This window comes from Camellia sinensis, chromosome 9, assembly GCF_055761805.1.
Source record: "Camellia sinensis isolate YWXY chromosome 9, ASM5576180v1, whole genome shotgun sequence".
Classification (NCBI taxonomy): Eukaryota; Viridiplantae; Streptophyta; class Magnoliopsida; order Ericales; family Theaceae; genus Camellia; species Camellia sinensis.
Window position 1 is genome coordinate 129,254,245 of NC_138969.1, and position 20,653 is coordinate 129,274,897.

The 20,653-nt window shown below is 35.2% G+C and overlaps 1 protein-coding gene across 1 annotated transcript; it reads left to right on the top strand.

Moving 5' to 3' along the window:
* The first annotated feature begins 496 nt into the window (after window positions 1-496).
* Window positions 497-20,208, top strand: LOC145799747 (uncharacterized). The gene is made up of 3 exons (XM_082889377.1): window positions 497-1,186; window positions 14,827-15,303; window positions 20,032-20,208. The coding sequence occupies exons 1-3, from the start codon at window positions 497-499 to the stop codon at window positions 20,206-20,208; spliced, it is 1,344 nt and encodes a 447-aa protein (XP_082745503.1).
* The last annotated feature ends 445 nt before the right edge of the window (window positions 20,209-20,653 follow it).

Here is a 20,653-nt window from a genome sequence, read left to right on the forward strand (position 1 = left end):
TATCTACCTATAGCCAATGGAAAATACAAGAAGTAATGAAGCCACCGAATCCTCTGAAGCCCCAATGAGCCGAATGGAACAGATGCTTGTAGCTTTGACTGAAGCAATGACACAATAACAGGGGCAACCACCTTTACCTCCTCCACCTCCTCCGGTCCATGTTGAACCGGATAACAATGATATTATAAATCTAACTTAGAAGTTCATGAAGATGAAACTGTTGACTTTCTTTGGTGGTATTGAACCCTTAAAGGCGGAAACATGGTTGCTTGAAATGGAGAAACTGTTTGAAGTGTTTTCCTGCATCGAGACACAAAAAGTTCTTTTGGCCACCTATACCTTAAAGGATGAAGCTCAGAGATGGTGGTTATTGATCTGAACTAATAATAGGAATATGACATGGACTCAGTTTAACGAGATCTTCTACGATAAGTATTTTCCCTAATGCTTTAGAGATCAGAAAGTGTCAGAATTTCAAGAACTTAAGTAAGGCAGGATGTCTGTGGCCGAATATGAGGCTAAATTCACTGAGTTGGCCAGGTTTGCTCCACACATGGTGGATATTGATTACAAAAAGACACGAAAATTTGAAGGCGGTTTGGATCTAGAAGTGTTTGATCGAGTTGGTGTCTTGAAGTTGCCAACTTATGTGGAAGTACTGGACAGAGCCCTGATGAAAGAAGCTACCTTAGCAGCTATGAAACAAAGGAAGGGCCCAACAACAATTGAATGGAAAGGTAAAAGATCTGGGTCCAATTTTCAGAAAGGCCGCTCATCTTTTACCAACAAAAAGCAAAATACTGGATCTTCTAGCAGTTCAAGCCAAACCAATGGATCTATGCTAGTTTGTTCGGAATGTGGAAGGAAGCATAAAGGCACGTATTACTGTGCATCTGGCACTTGTTTTTGGTGTAGCAGGACCGGCCACATGATGAGATATTGTCTGTTGAGATTTGACAATGCTAACTGTTCTGCAACAAGTTCAGTCAGATCTACTCCTATAATAAGGTCAAATGTCAGAACTAATGCTAGGGGCAACACTGGAAATGAGACATTATGGCATGGGAGAGTGTTTGCATTAGTGCCTAGAGATGTACAGAATATTGAGTATGTGGTGTCAGATACAATCTCCATCTGTGCTCATAATGCCTCTATGTTGATAGATTTAGGTTCCACCCATTCATTTGTATTGCATGCTTTTTCTCAGAAATTAACTAGACTTCTAGAACCTATGAACTGTTTACTATCTATGTCTACACCATCTGGAGGTTCTATGATATGTGCTTATGTTTATTCGGTATGTGATATTATGATTGGTGATATGACATTATACGTTGATTTGTTGCCTTTGAGCATTGATCATTTTGATTATATGTTGTGCATGGATTGGTTGACAAAGTATTGTGCAACTATTGATTGTGTGAATAAAACTGTTGTGTTTCGACCACTTGGTATGCTTGAGTTTGTATTCGATGGAAATGGAGTAATTCCTCCACCGTATTTGATTTCTTTTGTGAAAGCCAGAAAGTTGTTAAGAAAAACGTGCTGGGGTTTCTTATGTTGCTTTTTGACTGTGACTTATGATAGTTCTACTGTTGAGAACATACTTGTAGTAAATGAATTTCCCGATGTATTCCTAAATGAATTACCCAGAGACTTAATTGATAGGAAAATCGAGTTTACTATCAATGTTACACCCGGGACACAACCGATTTCTAAAATCCCATACATAATGTCCACTTCGAAATTGAAAGAATTGAAAACTCAACTTCAGGAATTGTTAGACAAGAAGTTTATCTGCCCAAGCACTTCACCATGGTGTGGACTCGCCTTTTTCTGTGCCCGCCTTTCGGAAAGGATTGAAAAGAAGGCCTCACAGTTCGGACTCCCGCGGTTCTGAATCTAGTCTTACAAATGAAATGTGAAACTGATAAACACCAAAGAGTCCAAATCAGGCAAACTTTTTTAGAAAATCGATTTTAAATCAAATAATGCCAAAATTGGACTACTTTGTCAGACACAGAGTCGCAACCTAAATATTTTATTTTAGAAAAATTTAGAAAACCCATGACTCGTGCCGAAAGCCATGTGTCCGTCATCACCAAAGTTACCTCGGCTCGGGAAATTAGGTACGAGAGGGGAAGGTCATGAATGGAGCACCCCCGCCTGCCTGATCAAAGATCGGCCTCTATTAATCATGATATGATCTTTTATAAACATTATGTGTTCTTGTTCCGGTTATTAGACTAACATTACTATGTGATGCGCACAAGCAAGTATAGATTACGTCGCAAGAATTGGAACATTTCAAGTCATATTTGTTTGTGAAAATGGTTTGAATTTGCCACCTCAAGTGGGCTTAAAAGTTTACGAATTTGCCACCAAACAAAGTGGGCTTAAAACATGATTTGCCACTCAACAAAGTGAGCTTAAAACGCACATTAGTTGAATTGTTCCAATTCAAACAACAAGCCTTTATCCACAGGCATTCATGTAGTTTAGCAAGCACATAGCCTCATGGCAAGCATGCTAATCGTGGCAACATGGCAATCACACTCATGCAAGTATGCTAAAGCATAAAACTCACCGAGTACTCCGAGCCAAAACAGAAACTAGTTAGAACGATGCATGATCCTAACTATGTTAATTGTCTAATGCAACGCATGCAAAGATTGTAATTAATAGGCTCGACTACTAATATGGCATATGAATCGATTTGAACAACATGCGATTAAACACGTATTCAAAGAAGATATTGAAATGGCGATGTAGTTTGAGTGATGAGCTGAGCCTCGATGCATGCAATACGAATGAATGGATGCAAGCATGCGATATGCTATTTAAAACATGACCCTAATTCAACCATTAAAAGCAATTAAATAAAAAGGATAAAGATATGTGGTTGGAAGACATACACACATACACGCACACTTATTATAACATTACGCCCTTGCGAAGGAGTGTCCGAATGAATAAGCGCTAATAAACTAGCTACGCTAACTAAGCTAACTAATTATTACAAAACTCGAAACTAATTAACTACTTCTAGCTAATTAATTATTACAAACCGAAAACAAATAACTAGTTAAACTAACTAATTATTGAAAGCACCTAATTAGCTACAACTAATTAATTACAACACATGCTTGATCTAATGCTAATTAAACTAACTAGCTAATCCCGGGAAGCGAGGAATGCATGCATGCATGCTTGATCCTTCACCCGAAAAGCCACCGTTTTGCTGTTGCAACCTCTATTTGCACATTTGATCACTGAAAATTCTACCAACTTCCTGAACACTTCTGCTCCACCTCAGGAACACATTATGCAAAAACCACTGATGGCTGACAAGAGGGACAAAGGGCCGGTCGACTACCATTGGTGGCCGGTCGGCCACTAATGGTGGCTGTCGGCCACTGCTGGTTCACACTTGTATGCTACAATGGAAAGAAAAATAGAGCAAAACAGTGTATTCTCACAAGTTGTCTGTACTGTTTACTCTCCTTATCATCACACAAACTCAAAGGAGAGAAACTCTTGGCCTTCAAACCATCAGTCAAGCAATTTCCATGCATGATGGCTAAAGGACAAGGTTTGTACAAGTTCAATAAATGCACAAATAAGACCAAAATGACCATTATCCTATCATGCATGATCAAGGGCAATGGTGACCTAGGAAAATGACACATTTTATCACTTTGAGTATGAAATGTCCCATTTTCCTTGTGTTCAAATTAACGTCCAATTTGAACACATGCAATGCAACACAAAGAATGCTTATCTTGCACACTTCTACTTACCAATTTTGTTTACTTATTTTAATTACTAAACCATTCTTTAGTCAATTAGTCCATTGGTGAGTGTCTTCTAAAGTGAAAGAAGTGTCAACCATGGGGTAGTTCAAGGCATGAGGGAAGCTTCATGCCGTTGGTAATGAACCCTCAAAGGAGGATTAAACCATTAAGCATGAGGCTCAACCTCAAGCTTAAACAACCCTAAGGTTGAAACAACCCTCAAAACAAATGAAAAAGTGAAGAAATGAGGGGGCTTGTAGAGATTGTATGTGCTGAGATTGAGTGATAAAAGTACTAAGAACATGCAACCAACTCACACCAATGATGGTTAAAGCCTTAAAACATCAAACTAGTGAAGGAATTAACACTACAACTATGCAAAACAAGACTTAAACAAACTAACCAGCTCAAAATAGAGCTAAAACAGGTTATTTCTGAGACTAAAACATGCTAGACTTGAGCTAAGTTAAGTTAGAAAAATATGCTAACATGTGAAGCTAACTAGGCATGCAAATGAGACATGAGGAGGGGAGGCTAACCCCTCCAATTTTGGACTTCAAAACAAGTTTTTGGCCACTGAAAATATTCTGAAATTCAGTGGTTAAAAGGCCCAAAAAAGTTGGTTTGAAAGTGATGAGTTAAGAGCACAAAAGCTATACAAGCAAAGAAGCAAAAAGGGTGAACCACCCCTAACTAAAAAAAGCTCAAACCACCACTTTTAAGTCACAAAAATAGAGCTTCTTATTGTTCAAAACTAGCCTCAAAACAGTTGAAATAGATGAGAAAACAAGTATACTAAACAAGTGAACAAAGCAAGTAAACTACCTCTTCAAGCAAAGAGCAACTCTAGGCACAAATCCAAGCTAAAACCACTTGCTAGAGCTCAAAACAAGTCTCAAGGAACCTCAACTCAAAGTGAAGTAACTTTGATTAATGTAGTGTATGTAAAAGTGTAGAGAAAACTAACTACAAAGCACAAATTTGCAAGAGAGATGAGAAATCAAGAGAGAGGGAGAATTTTGCTCCAAAATTGCTAACCTCTCAAAATGGGGGAGGAACCCCTATATTTATAGAAAAACACTCTCTAAGCTTGAAAACATCCCACTATACACGTGTAGGGAGATGCAACTCATTGTGTTAACAGCTGTCATAGCTGTCAACAAATATTTGGAAAAAGGCATTGGTGGCCAACGGCCACCACTGGTAGCCGACTGGCTACCACTGGTGGCCGACCGGCCACACCCTTGGCCGACAACCATTATTCATGGCCGACAGCCTATGGTGGTGGCCGACAGGTCACCAAAAGGTTTCAGACTTAAACACAACAAGAATTGGTCCAAACCCAAGCACAAAATAGATAAGGTTTTAAGGCTCAAAGGCAAGGCACTCCATCGAGAATTTCGAGCACTCAAAACGAACACATGCAATCATAATCATCGAGTGCACAAGCGATGATGTCTGAGTCTTGAGTACGGTCAAAAATGGGGTTTCTACATATAGGGTGCTCCAGTCCTATTTGTAGCGACCCTAATTTTTCGTAAGTCCTAATTTAATATTTAATTGCCTACATATATGTGTTGATCATATATAGTATATTTATATATATTATATTTGTATAATATAATATTATATAATAAAAAAATAAACAAACAAAAGGATGTTAAAGTATAATATGTCAATTAGGTTACTAGGCTTAAAGGGCTGCACCAATGAGAATTAAGGGGGAAAAAAAAGAGAGAGCAACAATTGTGAATGTGTGAGAGAGAGAGAAATCAAAGAAAGAAGAGAAGGTTATGTGTGCGGCTGTGTGAGTGCAACCCGAGAGAGAAAGAGAAGAGGAGGGAAAAGGAAGAAAAAGATTAGGGCTTTATTTTGGTGGCTTCATTAATTATTCAAGTGATTCTTTGATCTTCAAAAAAAATATTATGAGTACAAAACCCACTTCCCTTGATTTATATTTAATTCGTTGTTTTTATTTATTTATTTTTAATTATTTAATGTTAGTTTGTTTTGGTATTTATATAAAGATGATAGATTGATTTTAATTATTTTGATTTGTTGTGTATGTAAGGTTTAGGGTTTTGAGATGATTGATTGATTTTAATTATTTTGTTTAGTTGTGTATGTAAGGTTTAGGGTTTTTAGTTGATTGATTGATTTTAATTATTTTGATTAGTTATGTATGTCAAGTTTAGGGTTTTTATATGGATTTATTTTATGGTTGTAATCCCACTCATGGTTATATGAAATTAAAATAAATTAGGAACCCATAGATAAATTCATTACACTCCACCATGACTCCATAGATTGTTGTTTTATTTGAGTGTTGGTGAGAAAAAGTGTATGAAAAAAAAAGTGAGGATTATGAGATTTATTTGAATGCCTTAAGCTTGGCATTGTTATGTTTATTCTCATGAGTGAGATGTTTTGTATATATATATTGTTGCCTCGTTCTCATGAGTAGACGAGTGCTTTGATTTACGCGTGTACGTATATGCTAACCATCCGGGGAGTGTGAGTCAAACTCGGGACGATATCCCCGTGCAAGTTTGGCTTCGGAGCGGTATTAGGTATACGGGAGGCACATGGGATATATGTGTAGGCCGGAAGTGGAGGGCCGAAGTGGTGGAGTTAACGTACAAAAAATTTAATTACGAGTTTATTGGTATAGTGTGAATTGTGTTGATTTGTATGTCCTGAAAAATAGTAAACAACCTCGATAAATTATGAAATTTGAGCAGAGACATGTATATGTAATTCTAGATAACTTTTGTGTTTTAACTTTTTATTAAAAAGATCGATTAGAACTTACAATCGGATGATCTTGATTATAGTAGTTTTGATTCATTTTGGTAATGCAGATTTTTGAGACTGTGTTTAATGTAAGATTTTAGGATCTATATACTAGAAATCAAAACAATATGAATATAAGTAACTACTAAAATATAAACTCAGATACATACTATTTGATTCCATTATTGTCTTGAGTTTTGCTTCCTTGAAAGAATATGACATTCACAATTGGAAAACCTTAGCACCAGCTCTTCCCCTCCTTCTCCTAATCTTTTTGTTGTTTTTTCAATGGGGCTGACAACCCTTTGATCTACATATATATAGATATATGTAAACCCTAATAAGGATAGGAGAGGGGACTGGGCCTAAATAAAACAATTACTGGGCCCTCCCATTAAGGAACCCAAATAACTTAAAACAGGCCTTACACCTCCATATCACATATCCACATATAAAATAATATATACACTAAGATGACCATGGCCCAAACTTTATGGATCACAATAATAATTTTGGGCTCATACCAGTCAATCTATCTGAATCACGTTCAACCCGTTTTTACAAACCAAACAAAATATAGTCAATGACAGCCTAATTAAGAATAAATTCTTACATTCTCCCACTTAGGCAACATTGACTACTACTTTAAGAAAATATTTTATTTAAGAAAAATGACTCTCAGGTTAAACAACTTTAGTGGACACATAAACATGATTCAGAATAAAAACATCTCAGTACAGAATCCCGTTCAATGAGAAATATTAATATCGAACTGTAGCGGTAATTATGCTATTGAACAACATAACACCTTCCACAATTACAAACACTAATATCTCACCAACATGGATTCCTATATGTGATAAAGTGTAGTGTGAAATTTCAGCATAATTGATCCAAAAATTATATAACATGCTAATTCCACATTCAGTCCTCTGTATGGTCTTGACAAGACCCTGCAAGGAATTTTATTCCATTTTACACTTCCAAAAGAAGCCTTTATTCCTCTAAATCGAGGTCTTTCATGCTTTAAACCAAGCATCATACTTTATGGATCCATATATACTTCTGAACCAAAGTGTTAATCTTTATATCTCAAAATTAAAATATAACTGTAAGAGCTCATGTAAGAGGTATACATATATGACAATTACCATTTATGCGTACACACACATAACTATAAACCAAATGTGAATAAACACATTAAACTTTATTAACTGAAATATACCATAGATAATATTCATGGGTAAAAAATTTCTTTAACCAAGCATATAAAAAACTGTAAAGTACCCATATGCTCAACATATTTAGCAAACTAAAATTTGGCCTAAGCCCTATATTTAGAGGATCAACTAGTATGTATTCTATACCATGTGCTCATAAAGAATATCATCTTTAACAACTCTGTAATTCTGAAATACTTTAAAATTATGTATTTAACACCATCAGAGTTTTTGTTATTCTTTATAGAGAAAATTAAAACCATATATCATAATACATCTTTATAGGTTTGGAGATGAAATTAACAATTCCAAACTCTGAAATAAAATTCTTTAATTACATAACTCAAGTCGAACTCTAAAACATGTTTGTATAGTGAAAAATTATAAGTGATTTTATGAAACTCTTTCATGAAACAAGATCTCATGCAAACATAAAAAATGTAACCAGTAACAGACACTATATATCATTTGAGCAACTTCCAAAGTCGACATTATACAACCAATAATATTAACATGATTAATTCTTCCATAGCTAATTGTATAATCTTTAATTCTCTATAAATATCATGACACTTTATGTCTTTCAACCCAATGGTCAAGGCTTACATTAAAATAATAATTGTCTAACAAACTAATTGCATATGCACCAAGTTTAATTCAAACTTCATAATTCATTAAACTCTCACAACACTAGCATACAAGACATTCCTCATGAACTTTTTCTCAAAATCATTTTATGAATACTGAATGTTACTTAATTAATCTCGATCATTAAGAAGAGCAACGTAAAGCTTTCAATTTTGCATATTAAATTCAGTAAAAATGTGATCTAGGTATGCTCTTTGAGATGAGACAAATAATCCTCTAAGTTATTTTTCAAGTATCTCAATGCCAAACATATAAAATACTTTATCAAGATATTTTATACCAAGAATTTATTAACAACAATATCTTCACATCAAGTATTAATTCGAAATTATTACTAATAAGTAAAATTTCATCGCTATAAAGGATCAAGAAAAATAAATTGCTCCCACTGACCTTGAGATGTATGCATAAATTAATAGTATTATCCATAAAGCCAAGTAATAATATTTGGTGAACCTTTAAATATCATTACTCAGAAATTCGTTTAAAACCATAGATAAATTTGTTTAACATACAAATCAAATTTATTTTGTTTGGCGAAGCAAAAGATAAAAATGTCACAATACCACTATAATAATTATAAACCTATATTTATGACATTGGTAAGAACAATACTCTTTTCAAATCACAACCTCTTGCAATAGCATTGTATTTATTTATTTATCTTTTAAAAAAAATACTCATTAAATTTCAAACTTTTAAAAAAGGTATAACATGATCTCATATCTAATTAATAATTTGTACCAATTCATTTACCATATTACAAATCGCCAATATCTTCATCATACGTAGCAATCATCTCTTCAATCTTTTGATATTGCTCATTTAGAAAAATAATATAATCGCAAGGATCTTTTAATTGTATGAGAATGTCTAGAAGGTTGCACATGTCATACATGTTCAACTTTTATCAATAGACTGAATAGACACTTCAGATTCTACTTGCATTCTCACTTTCTCTATGTGAGAATAAACGGACCAATTTATTATAATAGGCACAAGTATACAGGAAGATTTATATATTTAAATTGTTCACCAATCTAATAACTTCACATTTTAAAAGCTTAAAAGATTCTTATGTCAGAAGCAAGATAATAGAACCATTGACAACTTATAAAGTAACAACAAATAGCTATAGGTCCCATTTTGATTTAAAAAATATATCATAAAATTTTTTACTTCGGTACAATCCCAAACTCAAAAGTTATTCTAACTAAATTTTATATTAGTTCGTAATTCAAAAGTGTTTTAAAAATATTTTTAACTTAGTACCAGATATAAAGTATACATAAGTATACATAGCAATTAAAAATATTTTATCACAAAAACTTGTATACACCTCATCATTTTATTGGAGTCCAATTACGACACTCAAGTACTCAACTTTCTTTCGAAGTTACAAGCATGATATGTTTAAATTGATTCCACAATTTTATAAAAAAAAATTTAATAAGAGGTTATGCATATTAACCAAAATTATCATGTTCACTATAATATCGATCTTCAATTAATAATTTTAAAATCTTTATCAGTGTGTTTTTCAACATAAACGAGATTAGACAAATGCATAACATCAATACTCATTTATGAAATTAATAAAATAATTTTTCCCACACATCTTATGATAAATGAAAATCTATTTCAATTATTATTATTTTTATTTTATTTATTACCAAAATTAAAAATAATAACAATGCTTATTTTGTTGACATTAAAATTGAACTGCATCTCATGGATAATATAAAAATAACATTCTTTAAAATAAGATCAGTACTAAACTATAACTTAAATAACTTGACCATAAAATAAAATTTTGATCAACACAAGCAATTTTTTTTTTAAAGCAGTTTAAAAAAATAAATAAGGAGATTCCGAAGGTGGGAAGAGCGTCATAGCTCACAAAAAATTCTAAAGAATTTTTTTTACTTGAGTTAATAATATATAAAGAGATTTGCGGAATATTCTGAAAAGGAGAACATAAAATACTGAAGAGAGATAACGATTTGTAAAAGTCGAAGGTATTATATAGAGCATTGTAGAGTATAATTTAGATTTTCTTATAAGAATCACCTAGTGAATATTTTAAAACTCTACTTTCTTAAATAGTTAACATTGAATATAATTTTAATCTTTCACACTATATTGAGGTCTTAATATAAATGGTTAAGAAGACACATTCTCAAGTATGTCAATGTCTAAATCAGTTAGTCTTAAAGCTAACTCAATATCTTTTAACCGATTTATAATCAAAACTTTAATGGAGTAAATTTGATTTTCATAAAAATATATCCCTTCATTGCTTTCAATTCAATATAATATCATTCAATTATATATAGACAATAATAATCTCATAATCACAATTAATATTCTCAAATATTTAAAATATATCACTCTTAAACTGAATATATAGAAAGCATGTTCACAACTCCAACTTTCAATTATACACAGGCAATTAGTATAATCTCACAAGAATATGCTGCGAATAAACTTTAGCAATATTCTCAGATGTGCCAGAATGTATCACTATATAAACACCTTTGGGTTGAATATATAGAATACAATCAACATCTTTAAACTTTAATATAATCTTAATTAATTATACATGGGCAATAATTATAATCTCACAACAATGGGCTGCAAATAAACTTTAACAATCTTGTTAGATGTTTCAGAATGTATCATCATATAAATACCTTTGGGCTGAATATATAAGACACATTCTAACACCTATAAACAAGTCAACTAGCAAGAATGATTTTTCAAGAAATTATCTCCTTTGGGTAGATAAATTCTTTCAAAAACAATAAAATTTCCCTTACTAGCGGCTCACACTACCTCTAAAATTAATACACTCAATTAACCCCCTTTGGGTAGGTAATTGAGTGATATAATATTAGAAGAGCTTTCCAGAATCCTTATTGGTAAATCACTTTAAATCTCAATAAATTAACCACTTCGGCAGTATCACCCATATTGATTCAAAAATCTTCCAACTGAGACTACAAAATAAATATTTGTCCACCTTTAAAACTTTATTTATTTATTAACAATAATGCAATCTGTAACCCATCAAAGCATATATAATATCATATTACGAATCACTACTAAACAGTTACTCAAAAATAATAGCTCACGGCCAACCAAAATTCGTATATGAATTTACAAAAAATACACCAAAGTGATATACATGATATAGAACTCTTAAACAATCTTTATGTTTATGTAAAAGTCATAAAAACGAATATGTTTCATGTGTTTTGCAAATATTTGATTAGGTAAGATTTGAAATATATATATATATCAATACAGATTCAATATACACATGTCCATACTTCACAATTTTCGTAAAACTACCAGATCTAAATTACTTATTTATTTATTTATTTATTTATTTATTTATTTTTATTTTATATAATACAATTGGAAGCAAACTATCAATACTCAAACAGTATGTACTCGTTACATTGAAAAAGTTTGCTTGAAATTACTAAAGCACAATTTTGAGATGCAAAAACATCATTCAGTAAAAGAAATATTAATTTATTCCTTATCATTATATAAAATAATTTTACTGAAATAATCAGCCATGATTTTGATTCTAGTATAAACTTGCTCTGATACCACATGTAAGATTTTAGGATCTATATACTAGAAATCAAAACAATATGAATATAAGTAACTACTAAAATATAAACTCAGATACATATCATTTGATTCCGTTATTGTCTTGAGTTTTGCTTCCTTGAAAGAATATGGCATTCACAATTGGAAAACCTTAGCACCAGCTCTTCCCCTCCTTCTCCTAATCTTTTTGTTGTCTTTTCAATGGGGCTGACAACCCTTTGATCTACATATATATAGATATATGTAAACCCTAATAAGGATAGGAGAGGGGACTGGGCCTAAATAAAACAATTACTGGGCCCTCCCATTAAGGAACCCAAATAACTTAAAACAGGCCTTACACCTCCATATCACATATCCACATATAAAATAATATATACACTAAGATGACCATGGCCCAAACTTTATGGATCACAATAATAATTTTGGGCTCATACCAGTCAATCTATCTGAATCACGTTCAACCCGTTTTTCACAAACTAAACAAAATATAGTCAATGACAGCCTAATTAAGAATAAATTCTTACATTTAACCCATGAAACAAGCTCATTTTTGTTGGTTTTGCGAAAAATGAAGTAAAACATTATTCTGTACACTTTTCGTGTTTTGAACTTTTCTCAAAAAAAATCATCTTAGGATAGTTTCTGTTCGTTTTTAGTTTCATATTTTTCGATTGAATTCCGTCTGGGTTCTTCTATCAAGTTTTTCTCTCAACCTGTTCAATTTCTGTTAAATTCGTTCATGTTGTCTTTTAGGAAATTTGATTCTGTACAATTTTTATTCTTTGAGTTTTGGTCAATTCAAATTATTTAAGCATGAAACAGTGCATTTTTATACTTTTTCAGCAAGTTACTTAGGATTAAATTATACTAACTTTATTTTTTTTTTCAGGATGGTGGGTCTTACTAACTTTTTATGCAGATCTGACCCCACCATATTTTTATTTATATTTTGTTTATTTTATACTTAATTTATATTTCGTTGTGTACGGGCAAGAAACTAAATGCCACCGTATCTCGGGAAACTACCCATTCGTCTCGATACGGATGGAACTACTTGTCTTGTCTTGTAACAAGAATTAAGTGTATTTTTGTTTGTGTCTGGTAGACATGTGACTGCTAAATCTTGTACTCATACCAGTATACCTGTATACTGACCCGTTTTGTCTCTTAGCAACTCGGGTGCGTTCTGTTTGAGCGCAGCCGAGCTTCCTTTGCAGGATTAGTTGGGGCTATGGTGGTGACGTGGAATAACTATAGTTGTTGGACATGTTTCTTGGATTTCTTTTGTTTTCTTGAGCTTAGGGTTGATATTAGTTTATGTATTTATTTTTATTTTTTTATGACTTTAGTATTGGGATAATTTGGCATGGTTTGTAACCGTACATTATTTAAGTTATTTTGACTATGTATTGTTACTTTAATGTTGGAGGTATTGGTTAGTTATGAAATTATGGTGGATAGTTTGGTTAGCGTTTAGTTTTTTGTTTCACCCTTAGGATTTGGATGATGGAATGCTGATTGGGATTTAGTCCTAATTTAATATTTAATTGTCCAAATTTTGGGGCATGACAGTTGTCCTTGATCTTGGTGGTAGTTGGGAAGAACACTTGCCATTGGTGGCGTTTGCTTATAATAATAGCTATCACTCCAGTATCGGGATGGCACCTTTTGAGGCTTTGTATGGAAGGCCATGTCGATCACGTGCTTGTTGGATGGAGGTAGGAGATGTGCTGTTATTAGGACCAGAGTTGGTGAGAGAGACCACAGAGAAGGTGAACATTATTCGAAAATGTATTAAGATTGCACAGAGTCGTCAAAAGAGTTGCGCTGATAGAAAACGTACGGAGGTTGAGTTGAATGTCGGAGATTTTGTGTTTTTGAAGGTTTCGTCGATGAAGGGAATCATGCGGTTCAGAAAGAAGGGAAAGTTGGCACCTAGATTTGTGGGACCATATGAGATCACTGAGAGGATTGGTAATGTGGCTTACAAATTAGCTCTACCACCTGCTTTAGCTATGATTCACAATGTGTTCCATGTATCTTTATTGCGGAAGTGTGTGCAAGACCCTTCCCAAATAGTATCACCAGAAATGTTGGAGATTAGTGACGATCTAATGTATGTGGTGCGACCAGTTACTATTCTAGACCAAGATGTAAAGCAGTTGCGGCACAAGAAAGTGAACTTAGTGAAAGTGCAATGGAGCGAGGATGAAAATGATATCACTTAGGAATTAGAAGAGAAAGTTTGGCGTATGCACCTGGAACTTTTTTCTTAATACTCTCTCCTATTGAATCTCGAGACGAGATTCTTTTGTGGTGTGTATATTGTAGTGACCCTAATTTTTCGTAAGTCCTAATTTAATATTTAATTGTCTAAATTTTGGGGTGTGACACTATTTGTTAAGAAGAAAGACGGATCTTTAAGGCTGTGTATAGACTATCGGAAGTTAAACAAAGTAACTATCAAGAACAAGTACCCACTACCCCGAATAGATGACCTATTTGACCAACTTCAGGGGGCACAAGTGTTCTCCAAGATAAACCTTAGATCCAGGTATCACCAGCTAAAAGTTAAAACAGAGGACATAGAGAAAGTTGCATTCAGAACTAGATATGGGCACTATGAGTTTTTAGTAATGCCATTTGGGGTAACAAATGCACCTGCAGCGTTTACGGATCTAATGAATAGGGTTTTCAAACAATTTCTTGATGAATTTCTTATTGTATTTATTGATGATATATAGGTTTACTCCAAAAGCAGGGAAGAGCATGACAATCATTTGAGAATTACTTTACAGATCTTAAGAGATAAGAAATTATATGCAAAGTTGTCAAAATATAAATTATGGTTTGACATTGTAGCATTTTTGGGGCATGTAATCAACAATGAGGGTATCTTTGTTGACCCACAGAAAATCGAAACTATTGTGGATTGGCCTAGGCCAACCAATGTGTCAGAAGTGCGAAGTTTTCTAGAGCTTGCTGGCTACTATAGAAGATTTGTGACAGACTTCTCAAAACTTGCTATGCCATTGACACAATTGACACAGAAAAATGAATCATTTGATTGGAACAATCAACGGGAGTTAGCCTTTCAAGAACTGAAAACTAGACTGGTAACTACACCAATTTTGATCCTGCTTAACGGAACCGATGGGTATCAGATTTACAGTGATGCTTCCTACAAATGTTTGGGGTGTGTGCTAGTACAAAATGGGAAGGTAATTGCTTATGCCTCTTAGTAACTCCGTCCACATGAAAAGAATTATCCGACCTATGACCTGCAACTCGTAACTGCGCTTTTTTCACTAAAGATTTGGCAACACTACTTATATGGAATGACTTGAAAAGTGTACTCTGACCATAAAAGTCTGAAATATTTCTTTACCCAAAAAGAACTGAACATGAGATATAGAAGATGGCTGGAATTGATCAAAGACTATGACTTGCTGTGGACTCGACTTTCTTCGCGCGCTCCCTTTCGGAGAGGTGCAAATTGGTCTCCTACAGTTTGGCCTCCTGTCACAGTTCTGAATCTAATCTCACAAAGTGCAATGTGAGATTGATAAACACCAAAGAGTCCAATCCGGCAAATCATTTTGGAAAATCAGATTTTAAATCAAATAATGCCAAGACTGGACTGCTTTGCCAGATTACAGAGTCGCCACCTAAATATTTTATTTTTGAGAAATTTAGAAAACCCTAACTCGTGCCAAATGCCACGTGTCCGTTATCACCAAAGTTGCCTCGGCTCGGGAACTTGGGTACGAGAGGGGAAGGTCCTGAAAGGAGCACCCCCGCTTGCTCGATCAAAAGATCGGCCTTTACTAAGCATGATATGTTGTTTTAAAAACACATGTGTTCTTATTTTGATTATTAGCTAACTTACTATGTGATGCGCACAGTATACAAGTATAGACTAAAATCGCAAGAATTAGAACAAAACAATTCATGTTTGTTTTTCGAAAATGGTTTGAAAGTGCCACCCTCAAGTGGGCTTGAAACATGATTTTGCCACTTTGCAAAGTGGGCTTAAAACCTACATTTGATGAATTGTTCCAATTCAAGTAATAAAGCCTCCACCCATAGGCATTCATTCAGTTAATCATTTAAGCAAATAGCCTCATAGCAAGCATGCTGTCATGGTAACACTCACACTCATGCAAGTATGCTAAAGCGTAAAACTTACAGAGTACTCCAAGCCAAAACAAAAGCTAGTTAGAAATCATGTATGATCCTAGCTATGTAAAGATACCTAATGCAACACATGCAATAATGCAACTAAATAGGCTCGGCTATGTAATCATGGCATATGAATGCAACAGTTTGATAACATGCTGTTAAACACCTATTCAAATAGGTATTGAAAAACAATGCAGTTTGAATGATGCGCCGAGCCTCGACGCATGCAATACAAATGAATGATGCAAACATGCAAGCATAAGGTATGCTAATCAAAACGTACCCTAATCTAACCATCGAAAACGGTTTAAATAAAAGGAAGAAAGAAGCGAGGTTGGAAGACATGCACACACACACGCACCCTTATTACAACATTTGGCCCTCGCGAAGGGGGTCCGAATAAATAAGCTAAGCTACACTAAGCTAAGCTAATTATTACAGACCAACTAATTAACTATTCTAGCTAATTAATTATTACAACATAATTCAATAACTAGCTATGCTAAGATAATTAAACTATTACAAAACAAATTGAATGATTAATTACAACACAGGTAATAATCAACTACAACTAGCTAATAAAGCAATGAAGTGGCTTCGCAGGCGAAGGAGACATGCATGCTCGGTTGCATCCTTCCGAAAATTCATCGCCTTGCCAACAGCTGTCTCTGTTTGCACTTGCCTTAATTTTTGAACACTGATCTAATCTTGCAGACTGCTTTTGTTTCAAAACAGGAACCCTCTTGCATAGAAATGAACTGGTGGCCTGTTGGCCACAAAAGGTGGCTGTAGTGTAGGTGGCCGGTCGGCTACATCAAGTGGCCGATCGGCTACCTGCTTTTCCAAAATGTTGTTTTTGCTGCAACAGAGAATAACAGAGGCAAATCAAGGCATTTTGCAGGAAATGTATGTATTCCACCCTCCTCATCATTTCTCAAACTCAAAGGAGTGTGGCGCATGGCTCTCAAGCCACCAATCAAGCATCTCAATGCATGATGGCTCAAAAACCAAGTTTGTACAAGCTTAGTGAATGCACAAACAAGACTCCAAGTGCCACCAGCCTATCATGCATGATCAAGGGTGACGACGACCGGGAAATGTGACGCGTTTCATCACTTTGAGTATGAAACGTCCTTCATTCCTCGCGTTTGGATTAACGTCCGATCCAAACACATGTAATGCAACACAAATGCTTATCTTGTTCTTGTTTTACTTGGTTCATTTTATTTACCCATTTTACATTACCGATTAAGTCCAATGTGAGAGTCCTCTAATTGGAGAGGGGTCAACCAAAGGAGGGTTTAAAACATGAGAGAGATCATGCCTTTGACTAGGAGGAACCCTCAAAAAAGGGTTAAAGCCATTTGAACACAAACTCTAACTCATGTTGAAACACAACCTTAAGGCCAACAAATCCTCAAAGCAAAAGGAAAAGTGAAGAAATGAAGGAGGTTGCAGAATTTTTAGTGCTGAAATGGCATGCTCAAGACACTAAATCAAGCAAGCAATGCATGCAAGACATGTTTAAAGCCAAAAGTATCAAAGCTAGTAAAGTGCACTACATTAGGGACATGCAATAACAAGCTTAGATGACCAAACCAGCTCTGGACAGAGCTAAATCATACAAAAATAGTGGCTAAAGCATACTGAAATTTAGGCACAAAAGGCAAGAAAATCATGCGCACATGTTGGCTCGCAAGCAAGACACAAAGCACAGCTCTTGGAAGCAATGAAAGAATGGTATGTATGAGAGTGTGATAGTGATATATGCACTGAAATTACATGCTAAATGATGCTATGGCACGTAAACAACCCAAGCAAAGCATGTTAGAAGCCATAGATTGCAAAGCTAGTGAAGCCACTTGCACTATAGCTATGCAAAACATGATCCATATGACCAAGACCACTCAAAACAGAGTTAAAGCATGACAAAACATGGGCAAAAGCATGCTGATATGAAGCTAACATAAGCTAAGATGATACGCTAACTCATTATGCATATTAAGCTAGTATGCATGATTACACTACAAGTGTAAGAAGCAAGCAGCAAATGACCCAACCAGCCAAAAACAGAGCTAAAGCAGGTCAAAAAAGTCACAAAAACATGTTGAGGTCAAACCCTGAGATGGAAGAAAAGCATGCTCAAACGTTGGGCCAAGTTTTTGCCACTAAAAATCCCCTAGATTTCAGTGATTAAAAGGCCAAAAAGAGGTTGTTTGGAAAGCTTTAAAAGGTAGCACAATTCTTAGCAAATAAGCAATAACGGAGGGTGGACCACCCCTAACTCCAAAAAGGCCTTAAACTACTATTTTAAACTTTAAAAATAGAGATTTTTGTAGTTGAAAAGTAGGCCAAAAACAGCATGCAAAGGTGGCCAAACAAGTAAATGAAACAAAGTTTGAAAGGGGGTAAGGCCTTACCCTTGAAGAACAACAGCAAATAGACAAATTCTGAGCTCAAACCAAGCTTATGACCTCAAACCAAGCTTCAAGAGACCTCAGCTCCAAGGTGAAGGTGTTTGGCTAAGGAGTTGTATGCAAATATGTAAAGAAAATTCACTTTCAAGCACTAAATAGGAAGAGAGAGAGAATTCAAGAGAGAGAGAGAGAGTGAAAGTTTTCTTCTAAAATTTCTTATCCCTCAAAATGGGGGAGGGACCTCTCTTTATATAGAAAAACAAGCCTAAGGCTTGTTTCTATCCCTCCATATGTATGGAGGATGGCTTCTGTGATCAACAGCTGGTACAACTGGCACATAAAATATCTGAAAAAGGAGAAAAATGGCTGTTGGCCACTCTAGGTGGCCGACCGGCCACCTCCCTTAACCGATCGGCCACCCAAGGTGGCCGACAAGAGGAAAAAGTGGGTGACAAGGCCTTCCCTTCTTTCAGGCCAGGGGCACCAATGTTTGGCCCAAAAACAAGGCCAAAACACAAAGAGCTTAGAGGCTCAAAGACAAGGCACTCGACTGAAACCCTCGGGCACTCAGAACGAGCACAAACATGCGCAATCATCTGGTGCACCAACGATGACGTCTGAGTCTTAAGGTCGGTCAAAATGGGATGCCTACACTTGCAAATCCTGTATCATCCAGGGAAGAAAAATACCGTTGTAGATGTATTAAGCTGAAAATCTATTGGGAATTTGTCATGTCCGCTCACTGATTAGAGAGAGTTGTTATGTGACTTGGAGAAGAATGAGATTGAAGTTGTACTGCATGAATAAGGTAAGATTTTGGCCGCCATTTCTGCCCAGCCTACAATCATTGAAGAGATTAGAGAGAAGCAACTTGAAGATGAGTTTTTGAAGAAAATTGTCAACGAGATTGACTCAAAACCAAGGTCAGGATTTACGTTGGAGAACAATGTATTGACATTTTAGGGTAAACTTTGTGTACTGGACCATTTTGAATTAAGGAAACGTGTTATGACTGAGGCTCACAACTCTAAATTTGCTATGCATCCAGGGAATATAAAGATGTATCATGACTTGAAACAGACTTTTTGGTGGCCTGGAATGAACAAATATATTGCATATTTTATGGCAAGATGCCTACATTGCCAACAAGTTAAAGCCGAACATCAACGACCAGCTGGTTTGCTATAGCCGCTTCCAATACCAGAATAGAAATGGGAGGACATTACTATAGACTTCATTATGGGATTGCCTCGCTCTTCTTGAGGTATGGATTCTACTTGGGTCATAGTTGACCGTTTGACTAAATCTACTCATTTTCTACCTGTTAAAACTATTTATAATGCGGACAAGATGGCTAAAATTTATATGAATGAGATTGTGAGGTTACATGGTGTGCCAGTATTCATTGTATCTGACAGAGATTCGAAGTTCACGTCAAGATTTTGGCAGAGTTTGCAACAGGTTTTGGGGGCTGAACTGCGATTAAGTAGTGCCTACCACCCACAGATAGATGGCCAATCTGAATGAACCAATCAGACCTTGGAAGATATGCTCAGGATGTATGTGTTGGACTTCCAAGGGAATTGGGAGACTTACCTTCCTTTGACCAAGTTTGTGTACAATAACAGTTACCAATCAAGCATTGGAATGGCTCCTTATGAAGCATTGTATGGTAAAAAGTGCCAATCTCTGATTTTCTGGGCTGAGGTAGGTGATAGACCATGGTTGGGACCGAAACTTGTGCAAGAAACAACTGAGAAAGTGAAATTTGTTCAACAACGTTTGAAAACTGCACAGAGTCGCCAAAAAAGTTATGCAGATGTCCGAAAGGAGATAGAGAATACGAAGTCAGGGATCATGTGTTCATAAAAGTGGCTCCAATGAAAGGCTAGACACGATTTGAAGTGAAAGGCAAGTTGGCACCAAGATATGTTGGACCATATGAGATTTTTGAGAAAATCAACCCGGTGAC

Coding starts and splice junctions, on each gene's coding strand:
- LOC145799747 (XM_082889377.1), top strand. CDS start 497: ATGTCTGTGGCCGAATATGAGGCTAAATTCACTGAGTTGGCCAGGTTT. Junction 1,187..14,826: donor TAGGTTCCACCCATTCATTT/GTATTGCATGCT, acceptor GATGATATATAG/GTTTACTCCAAAAGCAGGGA. Junction 15,304..20,031: donor TGCTAGTACAAAATGGGAAG/GTAATTGCTTAT, acceptor AATGCGGACAAG/ATGGCTAAAATTTATATGAA.